Raw genomic sequence first — 17,967 nt, forward strand, 5'->3', positions numbered from 1 at the left:
TTCTCCATAAATTATCCCAGCAGTAAGCTTGTAATCGGCTCATTAAACGACCTAAGAAATTATAAAATATTTGTTTATGAAATTAATATTTTTAAATAATAATAAAAAAAATGTAGTCTCCGCTAGCCCAGGTACCGACAGAAAAGGGTAGTCATGTGGGGCACCAAATTCAGGGGTACTTGAGCCCACATGGTGTTGGTAGCTCGATCCGTAATCAGGCAGGCTAGCTAGCTAGCTAGCTGGTATGTAACTTGATCGATCCGATCTCTTTATCCCAAATAATTTTTAATTTTATTTTTAATGAATTCTCACATTCAATCATGAATCATACCTTCCCTCCTTTGGATTCAAGAAATGCTCCCCCGTTTGGTCTCCATCGCCAAAGAGTAGTACTACTACTCCTACTAGCACCAACGATTGCTTGGGATGCAATACTACTTTCTATCTCCATCGTTAGAGTCCAAATTAAGAAACAAAGAGATGATCCTCATGATCCTCCTGTACAACAAATAATATATATATTATTTATACATATATAAAGAATGTTTGGCTTTGAATGAAATCATCTCAAAGAAGAAAAAGAAAAAGTAAAACGCAATTGTCTTATTTTATAAGAGAGGCAAGCCAAGGACTAGCAAAGTCTACTAGTGATCATCAGACTTTACAAGAGAGAGAGAGAGAGATTTCCTCAGAACAAAATTGAGTAAGAACATGACGATTCCAACCTCATCAAGGGCATTAATGCATGCATGTGATAGTAAATATATATAGGGATGTAATTAGTTATAAATTATGACTATTTTTTCAGTAGTTTATCAGATAAATTTTATATTTTATTTTTTATTTTTACTTAATGGTTAAGAAAGTAAATATTAATGAATTGGTGGTTTTTTTTTCTAGTTTTTTAAAAATGGTTAAAGATATATAAAAAATTATTAAAGAAAAAAATAAAAAAAAAAGTTCATTTGCACTTATCATCAGTTGAATTCTTCAATTCAATTATCAGTTCCTGTAGCACTACCCTAAAAATATTAATAAGCCTCGACGTAGCTTAAAAAGATTCAACTTCACAACCTAATTCTAAAAATTTAATTACCAAATCGCACCAGACTAATTAATAAGCCGATGATCATGCCCTTGATCTATGGTAGAAAGAAGGTGGATTGTAGATTAAAATTGTAACTCAACCAACTTATAAATTTGGTGGTGAGTGCAAGTCCAATATGCACAAATTAATTAAGTGGGTTAATTGAGAGTACTAATCATGTTATTAGTTTCATGTTTTCAAAATTAATAATGAGTATTAGGCAGCTTATAGCTTAGAGCTTGCTAGCTACACGTCCCAATTAGATATATACAGAACCCCATCAATTTTGAGACGTTTTCAAACATTCTAGTTATATATGTCTCTCTCTACCAAACTGATCAAGCTGCTGCTAGCTTACATGATGTAGCATGAATTTTTCGTACGTAAAATTATTGTAACTTCATAACAAAGCCATTGCATGCCTACCCTTATAACTAACCTATTCTTCTAATTCCATGGTTGTATTTCCTGATCACCCACCCATCCATCCATTTTTATAGATCTCTTTCCATTTTCTTTTCTACTTCTCTCTCTGCTTCCTCTCTCTCTCTCTCTCTCTCTCTCTCTCTCTCTCTCTCTGCCTGTTGATGAAGAAATGAGAGATAGAATGGAAAGGTTTGTTGTTCTTCCTTTCTCTGTTGGCTGTATCTCCGAAGCCAGTGTTGCAGTATCTGTTCAACAGCCTAGACGATCGAAACCAGTCACAAACCTATCCGCAATAAGTCTCTCTCTCTCTCTCTCTCTCTCTCTCTCACACACACACACACACACTACTCACACACAAGCATTTAGTTTCATTTCCCAAGGCCGGGTTATAATTAATATCTGGGGTTTTGTTTCTGATTCTTTCGAATTAGGAAGTAAAGAAGAAGATGATTTGGAAGGCTTGTCAAGTGAAAGCATGAAGAACTCATTCAGGTTCAATAGATTGTTCAAGGGCTTCAAGAACATCTCTCAATTGTTTGGTATGTGGCTGAATTAAATTAAATACTCGTCATTTTCACAATTAGTTGGGTAGTTTCTTATAAATTTGTACATGTGCTCCATACAGGGCTTATATATAGATACATGCACACACTCATATATATGGACTGCGTCTGCCTTAATAATTAAAGATAAGCTTTTAAGAATCTCAGAAATTATGATACCAGAACTTTGTCAAACTATATATATATATAAAGACTTTTGTCACATAAACATGGAAAGAGGAAATTAATTAAAGATCACCATGTGGATTTAAGTGGCTCCCTCCCTGGCCTTTCCCATTGCTCTCATTAATCCTCTCTTGTTTTCAGTGTACAAGGAAGACTTGGAAGAACTGGAGATGGAAATGGAAATAGGGTGTCCAACAGATGTAAAGCATGTTACACACATAGGATGGGATGGTTCTGAAAGTACTGCAAGCCCCATGATGGGGTGGGAGAATCTCATTCCTCCTGAGTTTCGGTCTCTCTCTTCTGCTAATTCTTTCAAGCAGTTCGAGTTTTCCACGCCGGGGGCGCAAGCTGATGCAAGTACTCTTGTTAATGGTTCCAGTTCTTGAGTTTCATGTCAAGTTGGTTATGGTGAATTAATGATGTTCTAAAAACATCAAGACATTGATGATGATGTTAATATGAAATGATCATAGGTACGTATGTATTAATTAAAAGTAAACAGTTTGGGATCATCATATTCTCGCCCTCGTTTCATGCATGTATATGTACTTGAAGTCTCCATATATTGGTGATTGCTTAAAAATTACTATTATAATTTGTAACTTTATATATATGTATATGCCTTTGGAAATTGTCAAAGTTGTGTACATTTGACCTAACTGTTTGGTGCAATATTAGACTTTTGTGCATTGTATGGTAAGGACAACATCCATTTTCTCTACTTTTTAAAACATATTAATTTAATGTTACGAGTTTAATTAAAAAATGTATACATAAAGTTTAAGAAAACATAAAATTAAAATTATGATTTAATATCTTCACAAAATTTGTAGAGAATATTAATGATATAAATAAAAAATACTTTATTTATCTTGATCTCCTATGTTTTAAATATGTTTAGAATTAAATATTATTTTTCTAATAACTTTTCTTAAGAATGAAAGTTTTCTCTATCAAAATATTATTAGAAATAAAATTAAATGAAAAATAATATACTTAAAATATTAAATTTTAGTAAGAATGCTTCAAATATTAAAGTTTGTTTAGAGCCTTCGGGGGCAGGCCCACATTCAATTAACATGACCATGGATGGGTGCTTTGGTTAAGTTCAATTAGGAAAGAGATACGTAACATTCAATTTTACAACTATATTCGATTAAAAAAATATTTTTTTTTTCCAAAATTTTGTATTTTTCTTAATTGAAAATGATCTCATTTAAGAAAAATTTAAAAAATATGAAAAAATAGTTTTTATTGGTTTATTCAAATTTGATTGTCAACTGCACTGGTGCTCCAGCCTTGCTTGTTTTTACAAGTTATCTCAACTCATCTCATCTAATCATTACAACTTTTTCAAATTTATACACAAAATAAAATAAACAATTCAATTTTTTCAAATCTCAAAACAAAAATGATATTAAAAAAATATATTCTAACAATATTTTATTCAACTTTTAACTTTAATTTCAACTTATTTTATTTTATTTGCAAAAAAAAACGAGGCGAATTCTAATTTTCAAATCCTTCTATAATTATTCCTTCATTTTTAAACAAAAAGAAAATATATTTTCCCGATTTATGCTCTCCAATAACTCTCCTCTCTTTGCTTTGCTATATATAATTCTTCTGTCATGTTTTTTTTATGAATATATAACAAGGAAGACATATACAAAATAAGAGGGGGTGGCGCTCCAACAAAATATTAAGTTACCATCAATACAACGTATAAAATTAAAAAACAAGTAAAGGGAATTGAGCCAAAATTTGGTCTGGACTCATATTCCTCAAGCCAAAATGCAATTTTGAATGCAAAAGTGTAGAGGGTTTGTAGTACTACAATTGAACTCGTAGTGGACAAAGGTACTGCACCATAGTTGATCGCTCCAAGTCATCTGATAGAGCTTTTCATACTCTCGTCCTTCATATCTCCGGAATAGGAAGTAAGAGTTCATGTCTACTTCCAGCAAAAGAGAAGACAAAAAAGTGTCTCCTGGAGATAGAGAAAATGCTCAAAGCACCGATGTTTAGAGTGGCGGGTGAGATATGTTTTGGACATGTTTGGCACTCCTACGAATTCTCGCTAAGAACCTACACTAGAAGAACCAAAGAAGGCTCGAGGGGTGTGAAACGCCTCCTATGCCTAAGTTAGTCTGATCGTACAGACTGTCTCATAGAGAAAATACTCGAGAAGCGTCGATGTTTGGGGTGGTGGGTGGGATATGTTATGGACGTGTTTGGCACTCTTGTGACTTCTTATCAAGAACCTACACTAGAAGAACCAAAGAAGGCTCAAAGGGTGTGAAACACCTCTAATGCCTAAGTTAGTCAGATCGTACAAACTGTATCTCTGTGAGTCAAATGGCTTATTCAACTTACCTTAAGTGTGAATTTGCTTTAGTATATAGCATGGGAGAAAGTGATAGGGCTTGTGTAACAACCCAATCCTTTGACTCAAGTTGGGCCAGAGGCCGTTATCATTTGAACTTTCCATTATCTGATCCTGGGTAGTTATCTGGAGGAAAATTCAGACCCCTATGTTCCTGGCGGGAAATTCCGATATGATCTTATCCATGAGGTATGCCCATTAGTTCGGGGGCTTCTTGATCATGTGCATGTTGGGGATTCTACAGTGCTGATGTTTGTAGGTGGGCTTTGTTGGGCCTTGGGCCGTTACAATGTAGGGTTGGCCCATTAGCGAGGGAGGACTTTTGCCCTTCCAGTTATCCCGCGAAGTCTCATCACATAAATGAGATGAGACTTTTGTTTTTCTTCCCGTCGCTTCGTTACCCGAGATTTATCATTACTTGCAACTATCTGACAACACACATCCCTATGTCAAGGGCATGCATCGTTTTATTTTCGCGTCTCTTCATGTGGCTTGCAGATATATCCCTATCCTTATGTCCTTTTTTTTGTACACGACACGTTTCTTTATTTTATTGGAGGATACTCAAACGACGTTGTGTTCCCTAGTTGGTTTTCCCTTCTTTATCGCTAGCTTTACCATTTCATTCATTTTCCAACACTAGCTTGTTCTATGTAATTGTGTCCTTTTCATCCCTGACTTCCTATTTTCTATTCACTTTTCTCTCTTCTCTGAGTCCCTTCCTTTTGATGGCTTCACGCAAGATTTCCCGCTCCGGTGCCCATGGTGCTAGGTTTTCTTGACCCTGCGATTCTCCTAACCAACTTAGGGAAAGAGACTCACATCATTCTCCTGACTTTGAAGGGAATTAGCGGTTGGCTACGACATCTCAAGCTTACTTGGACTTTGTTTGGAATTGATATGAGATTCCTGATTCTGTGACACTGGATTTGCTAGAATCTCGTTGTGGGGCAGTTGATTTTGAAGGTTTTGTCGCCCAAGTGGCACTGTACTCTCTTATGCTTTTTTATGGGACTTCACCTCCCATTCTGTCTCCCTATTTGTGATGTACTTGACTTTTTGGGATTTGGAGGATCTTAATGGCATGTTGTGTTGCATGGCGACCAAGTTTTGGGCTGACGAGGAATAGCTAGACGTTACAACAAGGGAATTCCTATATACCCATGGCGTTAGTCGTATAGATGGAAATAATATAGCTTCCGATCTCGAACTGGCTATAGAGTGGCGCATTTGGAGCACCGTTACTCTCATGCTAAGGAGTGGCACAAGAAATTCCTTTTTAATTTTGGAAGTGGTTGGGAATTCCCTTCTGGTGAAGTTGCCCGTCGTGAATTCCCTATTTGTGCAGCGTGGGGTCCTATTTCGGAGGATTGTAATTTCGCCATCATTCTTTCTGATCGGGAGGAGGCCTATTTGCAATTGCTTTATGCTTGGGTGGAACGGAATGACAGTGCCACTTGGCCAGACTTTCTTCTCACCCATGCGAATATCGATAGGTTTTTGGTTTTGCCTAATCAGCCTCATGTTTTTTGGTCGCCAATTCTTGGATGCTCCTTCACTGTCTTGCCAATTCTCGATGCTCCTTCACAATTAGGTTGATTTGTGGCAGTAGGAAGCTGTCCTTTGGGCAAACTTTATTAAGATCAGTGAAATAGACAGACATTCTCCACTTTCCATCAAGTTTCTTCACCAGAACTACGTTTGAGAGCCATTATGGGTAGTGGGTCTCTCTGATGAACCCTGTTGCCAAAATGCTATTGACTTTTTTCGTAATCGCCTTTATCTCTGGATTTCTCGATACTGAAACTTCTCCTTCTTTACTTGACCACCCTCAACTCTAGATTGACGCACAGGAGATGCTCTATCACCTCCACATCAATTTGAGGCATGTCCTTGTGGCTCCAACCAAAGACATCCCTATGTTTGGCGAGTAATTGTTTCAACTGTTTCCATCTTTCTTTGCAGCCCATTTTGGTTCTGATCCTCATTGTGGCTTCAGGGTGAGATGGATCTAGAGTGATTAGCTCAAGAGGCTCATCAACTTTGCCTTGCTTCAGGGCCCATCTGTCCTAGGTTTCTACTTCATGCGCAATGAGCTTAGGAGGCCCTAGGGGTTTGTTCGCCCAGTGCCAACAACTCAGTTACTTTAACGACCCTCTCTCCCTCTTTGAGCTCTTGTACATAACATTCTCTAGGCCACACCTATTCACCGCACACCTCCCTAATGCCTGTCTTTATGGGAAATTTCATTTTCAGGTGGTACGTGGAGGTGATGGCTTTAAGGGCGTTCAAGGTTGGTCTTCCAATAATGACATTGTAAGATGAGCGAGTCTTGACTATTAAGAAATCGGTCATCGTGGTGTTCGTGTGTGAACCAAATCTGGCATATACTGGTAGGGCGATGGATCCGACTGGTTATATTGCCTCCCTCGGAAGCCCTTTCAATGGTGAAAGGGGTGGGCGACAGACACAACTTGCTTCGGTCAATTCTCATCTTCATGAAAGCATCCCAACATTGTTACTATCAACGGATCATCGTGAGGGTAGATTACTCCCTTGCAGTCGTCGTCATTGAAGGATATGGTGATTGTTTTCCATGACTTTGGTTGCTTAGCCGCTCTTTTGATGCTAAAGACTTCTTCATATTTGGCTTTGCGACATAGGCTTTTCTTTCGGAAGAGGTCGGGTTGCCCCTGCCTAATCCTCTGGCGATGGTCTGGATTTATGCAACAGGAGCATGGTCTCGTTCTTGGCTTTAGCGAGGGATCCTAGTGAGGTTCTCTCACGCAATCCTCCTCTTTCTAGGGCTTTCGCTCCTGCGACATCTCTGTTCTCAACCTTGCCTCCTTTCACCCAATTGCCTTGGCGGCGAGGAATTCTTGGCGACCAGCCGCTCCAGTTCCCTACTGCCTTGCATTTCCTCAACTTTCCACTTTAGGGAGGGACAATCTTCTGTTTGACATCCCCCTATGTTGTGATAACTGCAGAATCACTAGGTCCTTTGAACGTGGCCACTGTCACCTCGACTTGGTTCCTCGGTCCTATTTTGGACATTCATGCTAGAGTATTGGACCGTGGTTTTAATGTTCATGTAGGAACACTCCTTTCCTGCCTTTTGTTGTGTTGGTTCTTTCTCACCTTTGGATCTCTTTCCCAATCTTCCTTGACTAACTATCTTTGTGCAGTCCTCTAGCTACTCTATCTTTGATTTCCTACGTGTGGTGAGGGCCCGTAGAGTATCCTTGGTGTTGACAAAATCATCTGCATTATCCGTGAACTTTCGCATAGTGGTCGTGGTGTTCTTCACTAGCTCCGCTATGAATGGATTTTTGGGCCAGATTTCCTTTAGCAATGCCACCAATGTGGTTTTTTCGTCTTAGTCATCCGCAATCATGCGCTCCTTATTGAAACATGTGAGGTATGCCTTCAGGCTTTTGTCCTCCTTTTGTTTCATGGTAAGGAGCTATGCAGCAAATTGCATTGTTCTTCTAATCGCCAAAAATTGGGTTAGGAATTGCCTAACCAAATCTTGAAAAACAATCTATAGAGCCCGAGTGCAATGCTCCAAACCATCCCCCTTGGCTTCCTTCAAGGTTAAAGGGAACTTCAGGCACGCAATCTCCTTAGTGAAACCATTGAGTGTCACATAAGCTTTGAACGTCTCCAAATGTTTGACGGAGTCTTTCAATCCATCATATATCTTGAGCTGTGGTAGCTTGGTTTTGGCAATAGTGTTGTTGTCATGATCCCCACAATGTACAGTAAGTAGGTCATTGCTAGTGCGCAGTTGGTCGACAGATGAGGATGCACCCATTCTCCGGGCCATCTCCTCATATTTGTCCATGAGACTACATAAATCATGGTGCATATTTCTCTTTTGATCATCGTCGCCGAGGAGCCTCCATGTGCTCTGTGACTCTGCCTCTGCTCGCTTGGCATGGCTAGGATCGACGCCCTCTCCTGAAGCTGTGCTCCTATGCTTTAAGGATTCATTTTTGCATTGGAGGGACTCCATTTCCGCTATCATCCTTCTTAGCTTCTCTTCCATATCTGCTAGTCTTCCATCCATGCTTGTCGATGTGGCTTCCTGGTCTCAAGTCTCTTGTAAGCATGTTGTCACAGGCATGCGAAAGGCACATTGGGTCTTCCTCACAGAAGAAATACGAACAATCACATAGATGGCGCCAACTGTTATGGATGTGTTTCAAACTCCTATGAATTCTTGCCGTGAACCTGCACCAGAAGAACCAAAGAAGGCTCGAAGGGTGTGAAATGCCTTTGATGCCTAAGTTGGTCAGATCTGTATCTCTATGAATCAAAGGGCTTGTTTAACTTACCTCGAGTGTGAATTTCCTCTACTATATATAGAGCATGGGAGAGAGTGATAGGGATTATGTAACAACTCAATCCTTTGATTCAAGTTGTGTCTGAGGTCGTTATCATTTGAACTTTCCACAATCTGATCCTGGGTTACCTGAAGGAAAATTTGGACCCCTATGTCGTTGGGAGAAATTTCGTTATGATCTTATCCATGAGGTATGCCCATTAGTTCGAGGGCTTGTTGTTCATGTGTGAATTCTTCAATGCTAACGTATGTAGTGGGCTTTGTTGGGCCCTGGGCCTTTATGGTGTAGGGTTGGCCCATTAGTGAGGGAGGACTTTTTCCCTTACAAGATATACACCATAGTTTTAAATCTCATTCTATTTCGGCTGGAATTTTCAATTCCAATATAGTACACACTATACATCCTCATTCCATTTCGTTCTAAATTCCAGCCTATTTCTGCCATTTTGGTCAATTTCGGCCATTCCGATCGAATTTTTTATTCCAGACCACACAAACTATTTTAATGATAGTTTTGAAATCTTTTTGAGTTTGGATGGTATTTTTTGTGTAATTTTAAAATAAAAAAGGCATTTATATAACTTTATTTTCTTTGTAGCTTTAAATATGTCCTCTTATTCTCTTTTTTTTTTTTTTCTTTTTAAAATCTCATTATTTTTAATTTCTAAACTCTTTTTTTTTTTCGTCTCAACTTAGGTTTGTGATTTTTTTAATATTATCTTTTAACACCAAATCTCTACCTTCTTTGTTTAATGTTTTCTGCCTATATTCATTTTATAAATCGTGATACACATTTACATATACATCTATTTATTTTATTAATTATCAATATAACTAATCTCGAAATGGTACGATAGAACACACCGGTATTGAGATATTCCATTCTAATGCTTTATATACTTGCTGCCACATAGGCAGTGCATGGGCTCCACTTGCTGAGGATATCCTAGACTAGTGGCGGGGCATGATTGAGCTGTTGGTTTCCAGACCATACAAGGAATGCATGTTGATGGCGGAGCAGTGGACAACACGCGGTAAATTCAAGAGTTTACCTTCTGGACAAAAGTGAGGAAAACGGAGGAGAAAAATGGTTGAAAACATAAGAAAAAAAAAATCAGGTCATGAACCGGCAACAAAGCAGAAAACACAAAAAAAAAGGCCATGTTTGCACCATGTCAAGGCAGCATGTGGATATCACGCTTGTTGGTGACGACACGTAAGGGCCATAGGCTAGTGATGCGGGGGTTGCAAATTTAGAGTATGGTTTATCTCGTGAAGAAGACTCCATTGGTGGTGGCTGTACGTGTATATATGAAGTTGATGGGTGGAGAAAAATAATATTCACTACAACAAATTTGAGCTTTTGGGACGAAATTTGTCATTTTTTGGGACGAAATTTAAATTTCCTCCCAAAAAATTGATGACTTTACAAAATCATTCGAACGGCCAAATTACCGTTCGAATAGTTTTTGTGTGACGAATTAAATCGTCTCAAAGGGCTTTTCCCATCCGAACCGAAAAAAACACGTTCGAACAATAAAATTTTGGTGGGGAAGTAATTTATTATGGCGGGAAAAGTTCAAAACCGTTCGAATGATAATTTGTTGTGTTTGAACGGAAAATATTTGGTGGCAAAACATAACGGGAAGGTTTCTAAACCGTTCGAACGGAATATATTTAGTTGGAACATATTCACGCACCACATTTATACATTCGAAGATATAATATTAATCTCAGTATGAAACTCAAAATATAAGAAATATATATCATATATACAAATTCATTAATTAATTTGATGTAATTAATTTAAAAATATTTTAATGATTTCTTTTATGTTAAATAAGATTTTTAGTTAAATAAATATTATTAACCATACACCACATAATATAATTCAATAATTACTTCAGAAAAGAAAAAATATTTAATTTACAAATAAAGCAAATTATCAAAACATCATATATACTATCCATAACTACAAAAATATATATATAAATAAAAACTAGAAACTATTGTGATGCGAGGTCTCTACACACATCCTCAACTGCAGCTAATTGTCTCTCTACCTGTGCCAGTCGAGTGCTAAGCGTGACCTGAGTTGCATTATTGGCATTAATCTCTGTACGTAACTCATTAACCTCTATACGTAACCCAGACACGGTAGTCATAATCTCTGTACGCAACTCAAACATGGCAGTATGCACTGCATCAATCACTGCTGATGTGTGTACGCCGATCTCAGCAAGCAATATGTTGGCCATCTCCTCACGAGTAGATGTGCGTGATGCCTCGGCTTGTGCAGATGTCTCACTAGTCGATACTCTAGTATCTCCCGGCTGTGCATCTCTCTGTATCTCAGCCTTGTCAGGAATAACTCCACGAAATCTCAAGTGACCCGTGCTCCGTTACAAGGTGGTGTTGTTGATCGGTCCCATCGGCTCCCGGGAACGCTCGGCAGGTTCGGGCACGACCCCGGCATGTAGCAAAAATCGAGTGATGAGGATCCCAAATGACAGTATATTTGTTGTAATGAACTGTGCCTCTGATCGGATCCTCTCAAATATATAACCCACGAGGTCGATCGGGATGCCACGAGCGACCCGTATCATAAATCTCGCTCAATCCATGCCAATCTCGGTCTTGTGCTGCCGAGGGTCAATATTGTTGGCGATGATCAAATTCATGAACTTGAAGAAAGAAGATAAATCTGCTTGCCTAATACTCTTCGTCCCATCGTACACTGGAGCATCTGGACCAACAATCAAGTCTCTGACCTCATGATCAACAAGTGTATCGATCTCATTTGTATAAACTGGTCCATTGTCTTGAAACATCTCTGTATCACCTGAAGGATCAGACTCTCAAGGTTGCAGGTTCGGATAGGTATCAAGAAGCCTTGTATACCCAAATATGTAGCGAGTCCGTCCGCTGAAAATATAATAGAAGCTCCTCGGACACAGATCCTGTATGCCCCACCATCGTCTGGGCTGGCACCATCGAGCTTTTTATAGAACTCAGTAACGATCTCAATGTAGGAAATGAGCTCCATTCCTTCTTCTCATTGATCTAAGATTGGTGCCTAACCACGATCATTGAATACTGATGGGAGGGAATGACCCTCTCATATAAGAGCCACAAAATCAGATAGTTTTACCTGCCGCTCAAGTAAAACAGTCTGCTCTCGAACTGTTTGGATGGAAGGTTCTCTTGATCTACCATGTTTACGGCCCCTATAAGACATTATTATGAACTTGAAATTTTAAAAATAAAATATATATTCAACATTAGTGATAAAATCCAATTACGATGAAAAGATTTACAAAATTATATACTTTAATAAATTAATTGATGGAACAATTCAATGAAACGATGAAAACACTTTAATAAGCTAATATAAACAAAATGGCTCGAATTTAATTTAAAGCATTCGAACGATAGAATATATGGTCGAACGGACACTGAAAACCATTCGAACGTTTTAAATTTGTTCGAACGTAAGGGTTAAATCGTTCGAAAGCGTTCAAACAAAAACCAGATCAAGCTTGGCCATGGTTGAGTCAACTCAGCGGCCATGAAAACACCTAAAAATGCATCAATTACGTGGTTTTTTCGACAAAACACATACTACTCTTCATTTCTAAACATCCTACAGTAGATTTATGGTGTTCTACGATGACTATTGATGAAAAAATATAATTTTTTTTAGAAAAAATGAATAAAACCATAAAATCATAAAATAAACGGTAAAATAACTTTTAAAATGCATACCTTCACTTGGGAGGAAGTGTGTTTGACGTAGGTGCTGATTATGGCGGCAGACGGCGGCAATTGATGGGCATTCAAACGTTTTCTCTCGTTTTCAAACGGTGGGGACGGCGGCGTGAGAGAAAACTCTGTCTGCAATAACTTATATGTGCATAACCGTTCGAACGTTATATTGTACCATTCGAACGGTTTTAAACTATTGTTCGAACGTTAATATTAAATGTATATTATATTTATAATCCTATAAATTAATATAATATATATACTATTATAGTAGATTATATATACTATAATATATATGTAATATTATAATATATTATAACATATATTATGATAGTATAATACTATAAATGAAAACATAATCACTTATATGTATTTTATTATAGTATAATAGTAATATATCATAATACTTTACTATCAAAGTGTTATATATGAGGTAGTAATATATATTATAGTACTATATGCTATGAGTTTATACTTAACTAATATATATCATATTATATATTCCATTATATTTTACTATACAACATATATATAGAGTATAGATTACTAATATAATATCATCTTATAAATTTTTCTATACTTTACTATGTGATCTTAGTATATTTGAGGCTAAATATATGTGAGTATATATTACTAATACATATGATCTTATATTTTCAACTATACTTTAGTATAGGATAATATTTATGATATATAGTATAGATTACTATATATCATATAGCATATATTACTAATATATTTTCCTTTATACTAATTTAGAATTGTATAATATATATGATACTATATATATGATATATAATATATATTATTAATATATATGATAGTATATATTACTAATAGTTATCTACATCATACATTTTTATAGTATACTTTAGTATACTATACTATATCTATGATATTTAGTATAGATTAATAAATATATGATAATATATATTACTATATATATTATCGTATATATAACTAATACATATGATCTTATAGTACTTTTCATTTAATGATGAAAAAAATATATTTAAACATTAAAGTGATGTGTTCGAACGGTACTCGTAAACCGTTTGAACATATTATTTGCGTTTGAACTTATGAAAAAAACATTCGAAAGGATTATTGCAATGGTGGAAAAACATCCCGCCAATTAATGACTCTGGATAACCGTTCGAATGTTCTTTGTTATAGTTCGAATGGATTATTGCAGTGGTAGGAAAATATCCCGCCAATTAAAGACTCATGGATTACCGTTCGAACATAATTTTTAGCCGATCAAACGATAATCCAGAAATTTGTGCAAGCGGAAAAATTGGCATGCTGAAATTTTTTCGCATTCGACCGCACTTTATTTACATTCGAATGGATGGTCATAACTTATAATCTTCCTGCATGCTATCAGTCCCTCATTTTTCTCCCCTTTCTTTCACTCTTCTCCATTTTCTCTCCAAAATCTTACATTTTGTTTACACAATTCTTCATTCTATCATCTTACAAAGAGGATTGCTTAGTATATTTTGCTTAAAAGTATGACATTCTTTATCATTTTACTTCTAAATCTATCATTTTTTTATTGATTTTGTAGTTTATATATATTGTGTAAGTGTTTGTTAGATTAAACACAAAATATGTTTAATAGAGGGTTGCTATTTGAAGTATATATATTGTATATTTGTTAGAGGGTTGTTATTCGAAGTATATATGTTTTATGTTTGTAGTGTTTTCTGAATATGAGTTTATGATGTTTTGTGAGATAGTACTCGTCTGAACTGGTTGGTGTTTGGAATCTGGGTCGAGACTGTTCGAACATGGTTATATACTGTTCGAACGGTATATAACCGTTTATTCGTTCAAACGGTATATAACTGTGTTCGAACGGTTGTAAAACTTTCTTAAACCTTAATATAAATATGTAATATTATAGTAGATTACATATAGTATATATATGTAAGAATTAATAGTACTTAAACTCATATTAATATTTAAAAGATATTAGTTGTAAAAACTATCTTACAGCTAATTACTTAATATGTGCTAAAATTATATTATAAAAACATAAAGATTATTAATACTTAAACTCATATTAATATTTATAAAAGATAATAGTTGTAAAAACTATCTTACAACAAACTTAAAAGGAATAAAATTATATTATAAAAATATAAAGATTATTAATACTTAAATTCATATTAATATTTAAGTATTAATTAAACTATGAGGACTAACTTAACAAATAATAAAAGATAATTACAATAAGTTGATATGTAATGCATTCCATAAGTATAAGGCGAGATGTCACGAGCATTACAAGAAGTACGAGAACAAGGAAGATGCACGCCAGCATCCTTTTCAAGATGTCCGACCTGAAAAATAGGAAAAATTTTTCAACATGTTTGAGGATTCATCATATAAGGTAAATTAAATGAATTCTTTGTGTCATATATGTAATTTTTCACTTACTAACTTCTATAACTTCTATGTAGGAGCGAAATTCTATAAACAAAATGAATAGATCAAAGTTAAAGATTCATCATCATGCAGGTTCAAGATCTTTCCATCGCCTCTCTTAGAAATTGGTAATGTACTTTTTTTTTAATTTTTTTTATTCTATGTAGTTTGTTTTTAATATAGACTTTATATCTTAACAATATCTCTTATAGAAAGAGTCAGACACCAATTTTGATCTGAAAAAATTATATGATGTATCACATACTAAGTAATGGAGAGTGAACTCATCCCGATGCTCGTGAGAATTATGTAACTATTATAATTTCTTTTAATTAACTATATTTAAATTATTGTGTCAATATTAATTTTATATATTGTGTGTAGAATAAAATGTTTACCCTCCGTGTTGAAACTGCATCAGATCGTAATTCATCAACAAGTGATAATTGAAATTTTTAGACAAGTTCTGGGTCAACGTTTGAGATACTTGAGGGGTTTGGGTCGCTGTGTAAAACCTTCAGACTCTTCATCAACATCAAGCACTACTGCCATTACGTTAGAGAATGCAAATTCTAGGATCGAAGAATTGATGGCAAAACAGTAGGAGTTAGAGGCTCAATTGACAAAACAAGTAGACATAGAGATGTGCATAAAACAACAAGAAGATCAACAAAGAGAGCTGCAACTCCAAATGCAAGAACAACAAAGACATATGCAACTTCAAATGTAGATGCTTATACAACAATTCAGGCCTCCAAACAATTGAATTTCATTAGAAATGTTTTTGCATATTGAACAATTATATATCACGTACTGATAATTTTATTAGTATTATTAGTATTTTACTTATTTAGTTCTGATAGATTAGTATTATTTATTTTGAACAATTTGTAATGTATTTTTGAAATATAAATATTTATTTGGTTTTAAGTATTATCCAAGAAAATAATAAACGTTCGAACATAGATAAATCAGACACAATCATTCGAACAAAAAAATTTTTAGAGTTCGAACGGTAAAAAATTTCGCATCATTCGAACGCTTTCATATAACTAATTCACTATTTGCGTTCGATTAACAATTTTTTTGTTTAAACGTTTCTTCATGTGTATTTGGTCGAACGGACTGGTATCGATCAACCAGTTATGAAATAATCGTTCGAACCGTTTCTCATTGTTCGAACGTTATTTCTGGCGTTTGAACGGATTTTCGAGATGAATTTAATTCGTCTTAGAAAAAAAAATCCGTTCGAGATGAACGGTCCGAGATGAACGGTCCGGTTTAATTTCGTCCCAAAAGATATTTTTTGGGACGAATTTGTAATTTTCGTCCCAAAATATCTTTCGGGACGGTTTTATAGAGACGAACTTGGGACAGTTTTTTTTCGTCTCAAAATATTTTTTGGGAGGAAATGCAAGTCTTTTGGGATAAAACTTTTCATTTCAAAAGATCTTATTTGTTGTAGTGATTACCTCTAAAGTTTGACCGTAAACGAGACAAAAAAAAGCCCAATAATGAGAGGAGGAAAAAAGAAAAAGAAAATAGGAAACTCAACTGAAATTAGAGAAGATAAGGGTGAAGAAGGTGAAGGGAAAAGAGAGTAGGGAGGAGTTAGCATACATTAAATAATATGAATCCATTGTGGAATAAATTAAAATTTTAAAATAGTGCCAATATGACTGCCTTGATCTTCAGTTTTCTTACTCTCATTTGTTTCTACATTAGTGTTGAAAAACCGTACAGCCTTTATTTGATTGGAGATGGACAAAGATGTCTTTATTATAATATAGTGTCATAAAGTGGCATTGATAATCAGAGAGTGATTATATACTTACAAAATTTTTGGCTTCCTCTAAAATTCAATAACCCTTATAAATCTATTATTGGTTACAAAAGAAAAAAACAGATGAGAGGATATATATTAAAAAATAAAAGAACCTTAAATGAAATTAATAATTTAATTACACATTATTTTCATTTAATAAATTACATAAGTTATTTACTTTTAACTAATTACATATGTATTGGGGGTATTAAAATACAAATCACACAAAGTGTAGGAACTCTTTTACTAAAGTACAAAAGATATAGGAGAAAATACACTTGCTGACCTCAAACTAAAAGGGTTTTTACAATCTCCATTCAAATCATAGATAATATACACTCTCCATTAAGATCATTCAATCAAGATTGTATCATGTCACCTGTTCTTCAATTTTCTTATTTGTCAGCCTTTTATAGTTGAATGATGGAATGCGTTAATTTTAATAGTTTTGAGTACGAAATGCAAAAAGAAAAGTAAAACTCATATTTCCCTCGAAGATATTATCTTATCTATGTTATATTCCAAAGAGGAGGAAGGTGAAAGGTCTTTATAGATGGTAGTCCAATTAGTGGGGTACCATTTCTATTTCTTAATAGAAAATATTTTAGCTACAAAGGGATTATACAAAAGTAAATCTACAAACCAATATAACTTGATGTAATACGTCAAATTGTAAAGTTAATATTATTATAAAGTAGATCTAATAGATTCCATGAAACCATATCAATTTGTGAATTTACTTTATGTAATCTCTGTGTCTATAGCAGTCCTCTTTTCTAATTATAAAAGCATATATAATGCAGTATCATGAGATCTGTTTCCACTTTTAAAGGTAGCTAGCTAGTCTTTTATATCATTGACTCCTAATTGAGTTGTAATTTGGATGTCTTTTTCTTCTATTTTCTTGTCTTTTTAATTATTAATAATGGTTGAGATTCTAAAAATTATCTTTATTTTGGGAATGCGAAG

The 17,967-nt window shown here is 35.1% G+C and overlaps 1 protein-coding gene across 1 annotated transcript; it reads left to right on the plus strand.

Annotated features, from left to right (window-relative positions):
* The first annotated feature begins 1,551 nt into the window (after positions 1 to 1,551).
* LOC108983045 (CRIB domain-containing protein RIC4) lies at positions 1,552 to 2,900 on the plus strand. The gene is made up of 3 exons (XM_018954597.2): positions 1,552 to 1,809; positions 1,945 to 2,052; positions 2,383 to 2,900. The coding sequence occupies exons 1-3, from the start codon at positions 1,683 to 1,685 to the stop codon at positions 2,628 to 2,630; spliced, it is 483 nt and encodes a 160-aa protein (XP_018810142.1). The 5' UTR covers positions 1,552 to 1,682; the 3' UTR covers positions 2,631 to 2,900.
* The last annotated feature ends 15,067 nt before the right edge of the window (positions 2,901 to 17,967 follow it).

The sequence above is a fragment of the Juglans regia genome, chromosome 11 (assembly GCF_001411555.2).
Source record: "Juglans regia cultivar Chandler chromosome 11, Walnut 2.0, whole genome shotgun sequence".
Lineage (NCBI taxonomy): Eukaryota > Viridiplantae > Streptophyta > Magnoliopsida > Fagales > Juglandaceae > Juglans > Juglans regia.

Coding starts and splice junctions, on each gene's coding strand:
- LOC108983045 (XM_018954597.2), top strand. CDS start 1,683: ATGAGAGATAGAATGGAAAGGTTTGTTGTTCTTCCTTTCTCTGTTGGC. Junction 1,810..1,944: donor CACAAACCTATCCGCAATAA/GTCTCTCTCTCT, acceptor CTTTCGAATTAG/GAAGTAAAGAAGAAGATGAT. Junction 2,053..2,382: donor GAACATCTCTCAATTGTTTG/GTATGTGGCTGA, acceptor TCTTGTTTTCAG/TGTACAAGGAAGACTTGGAA.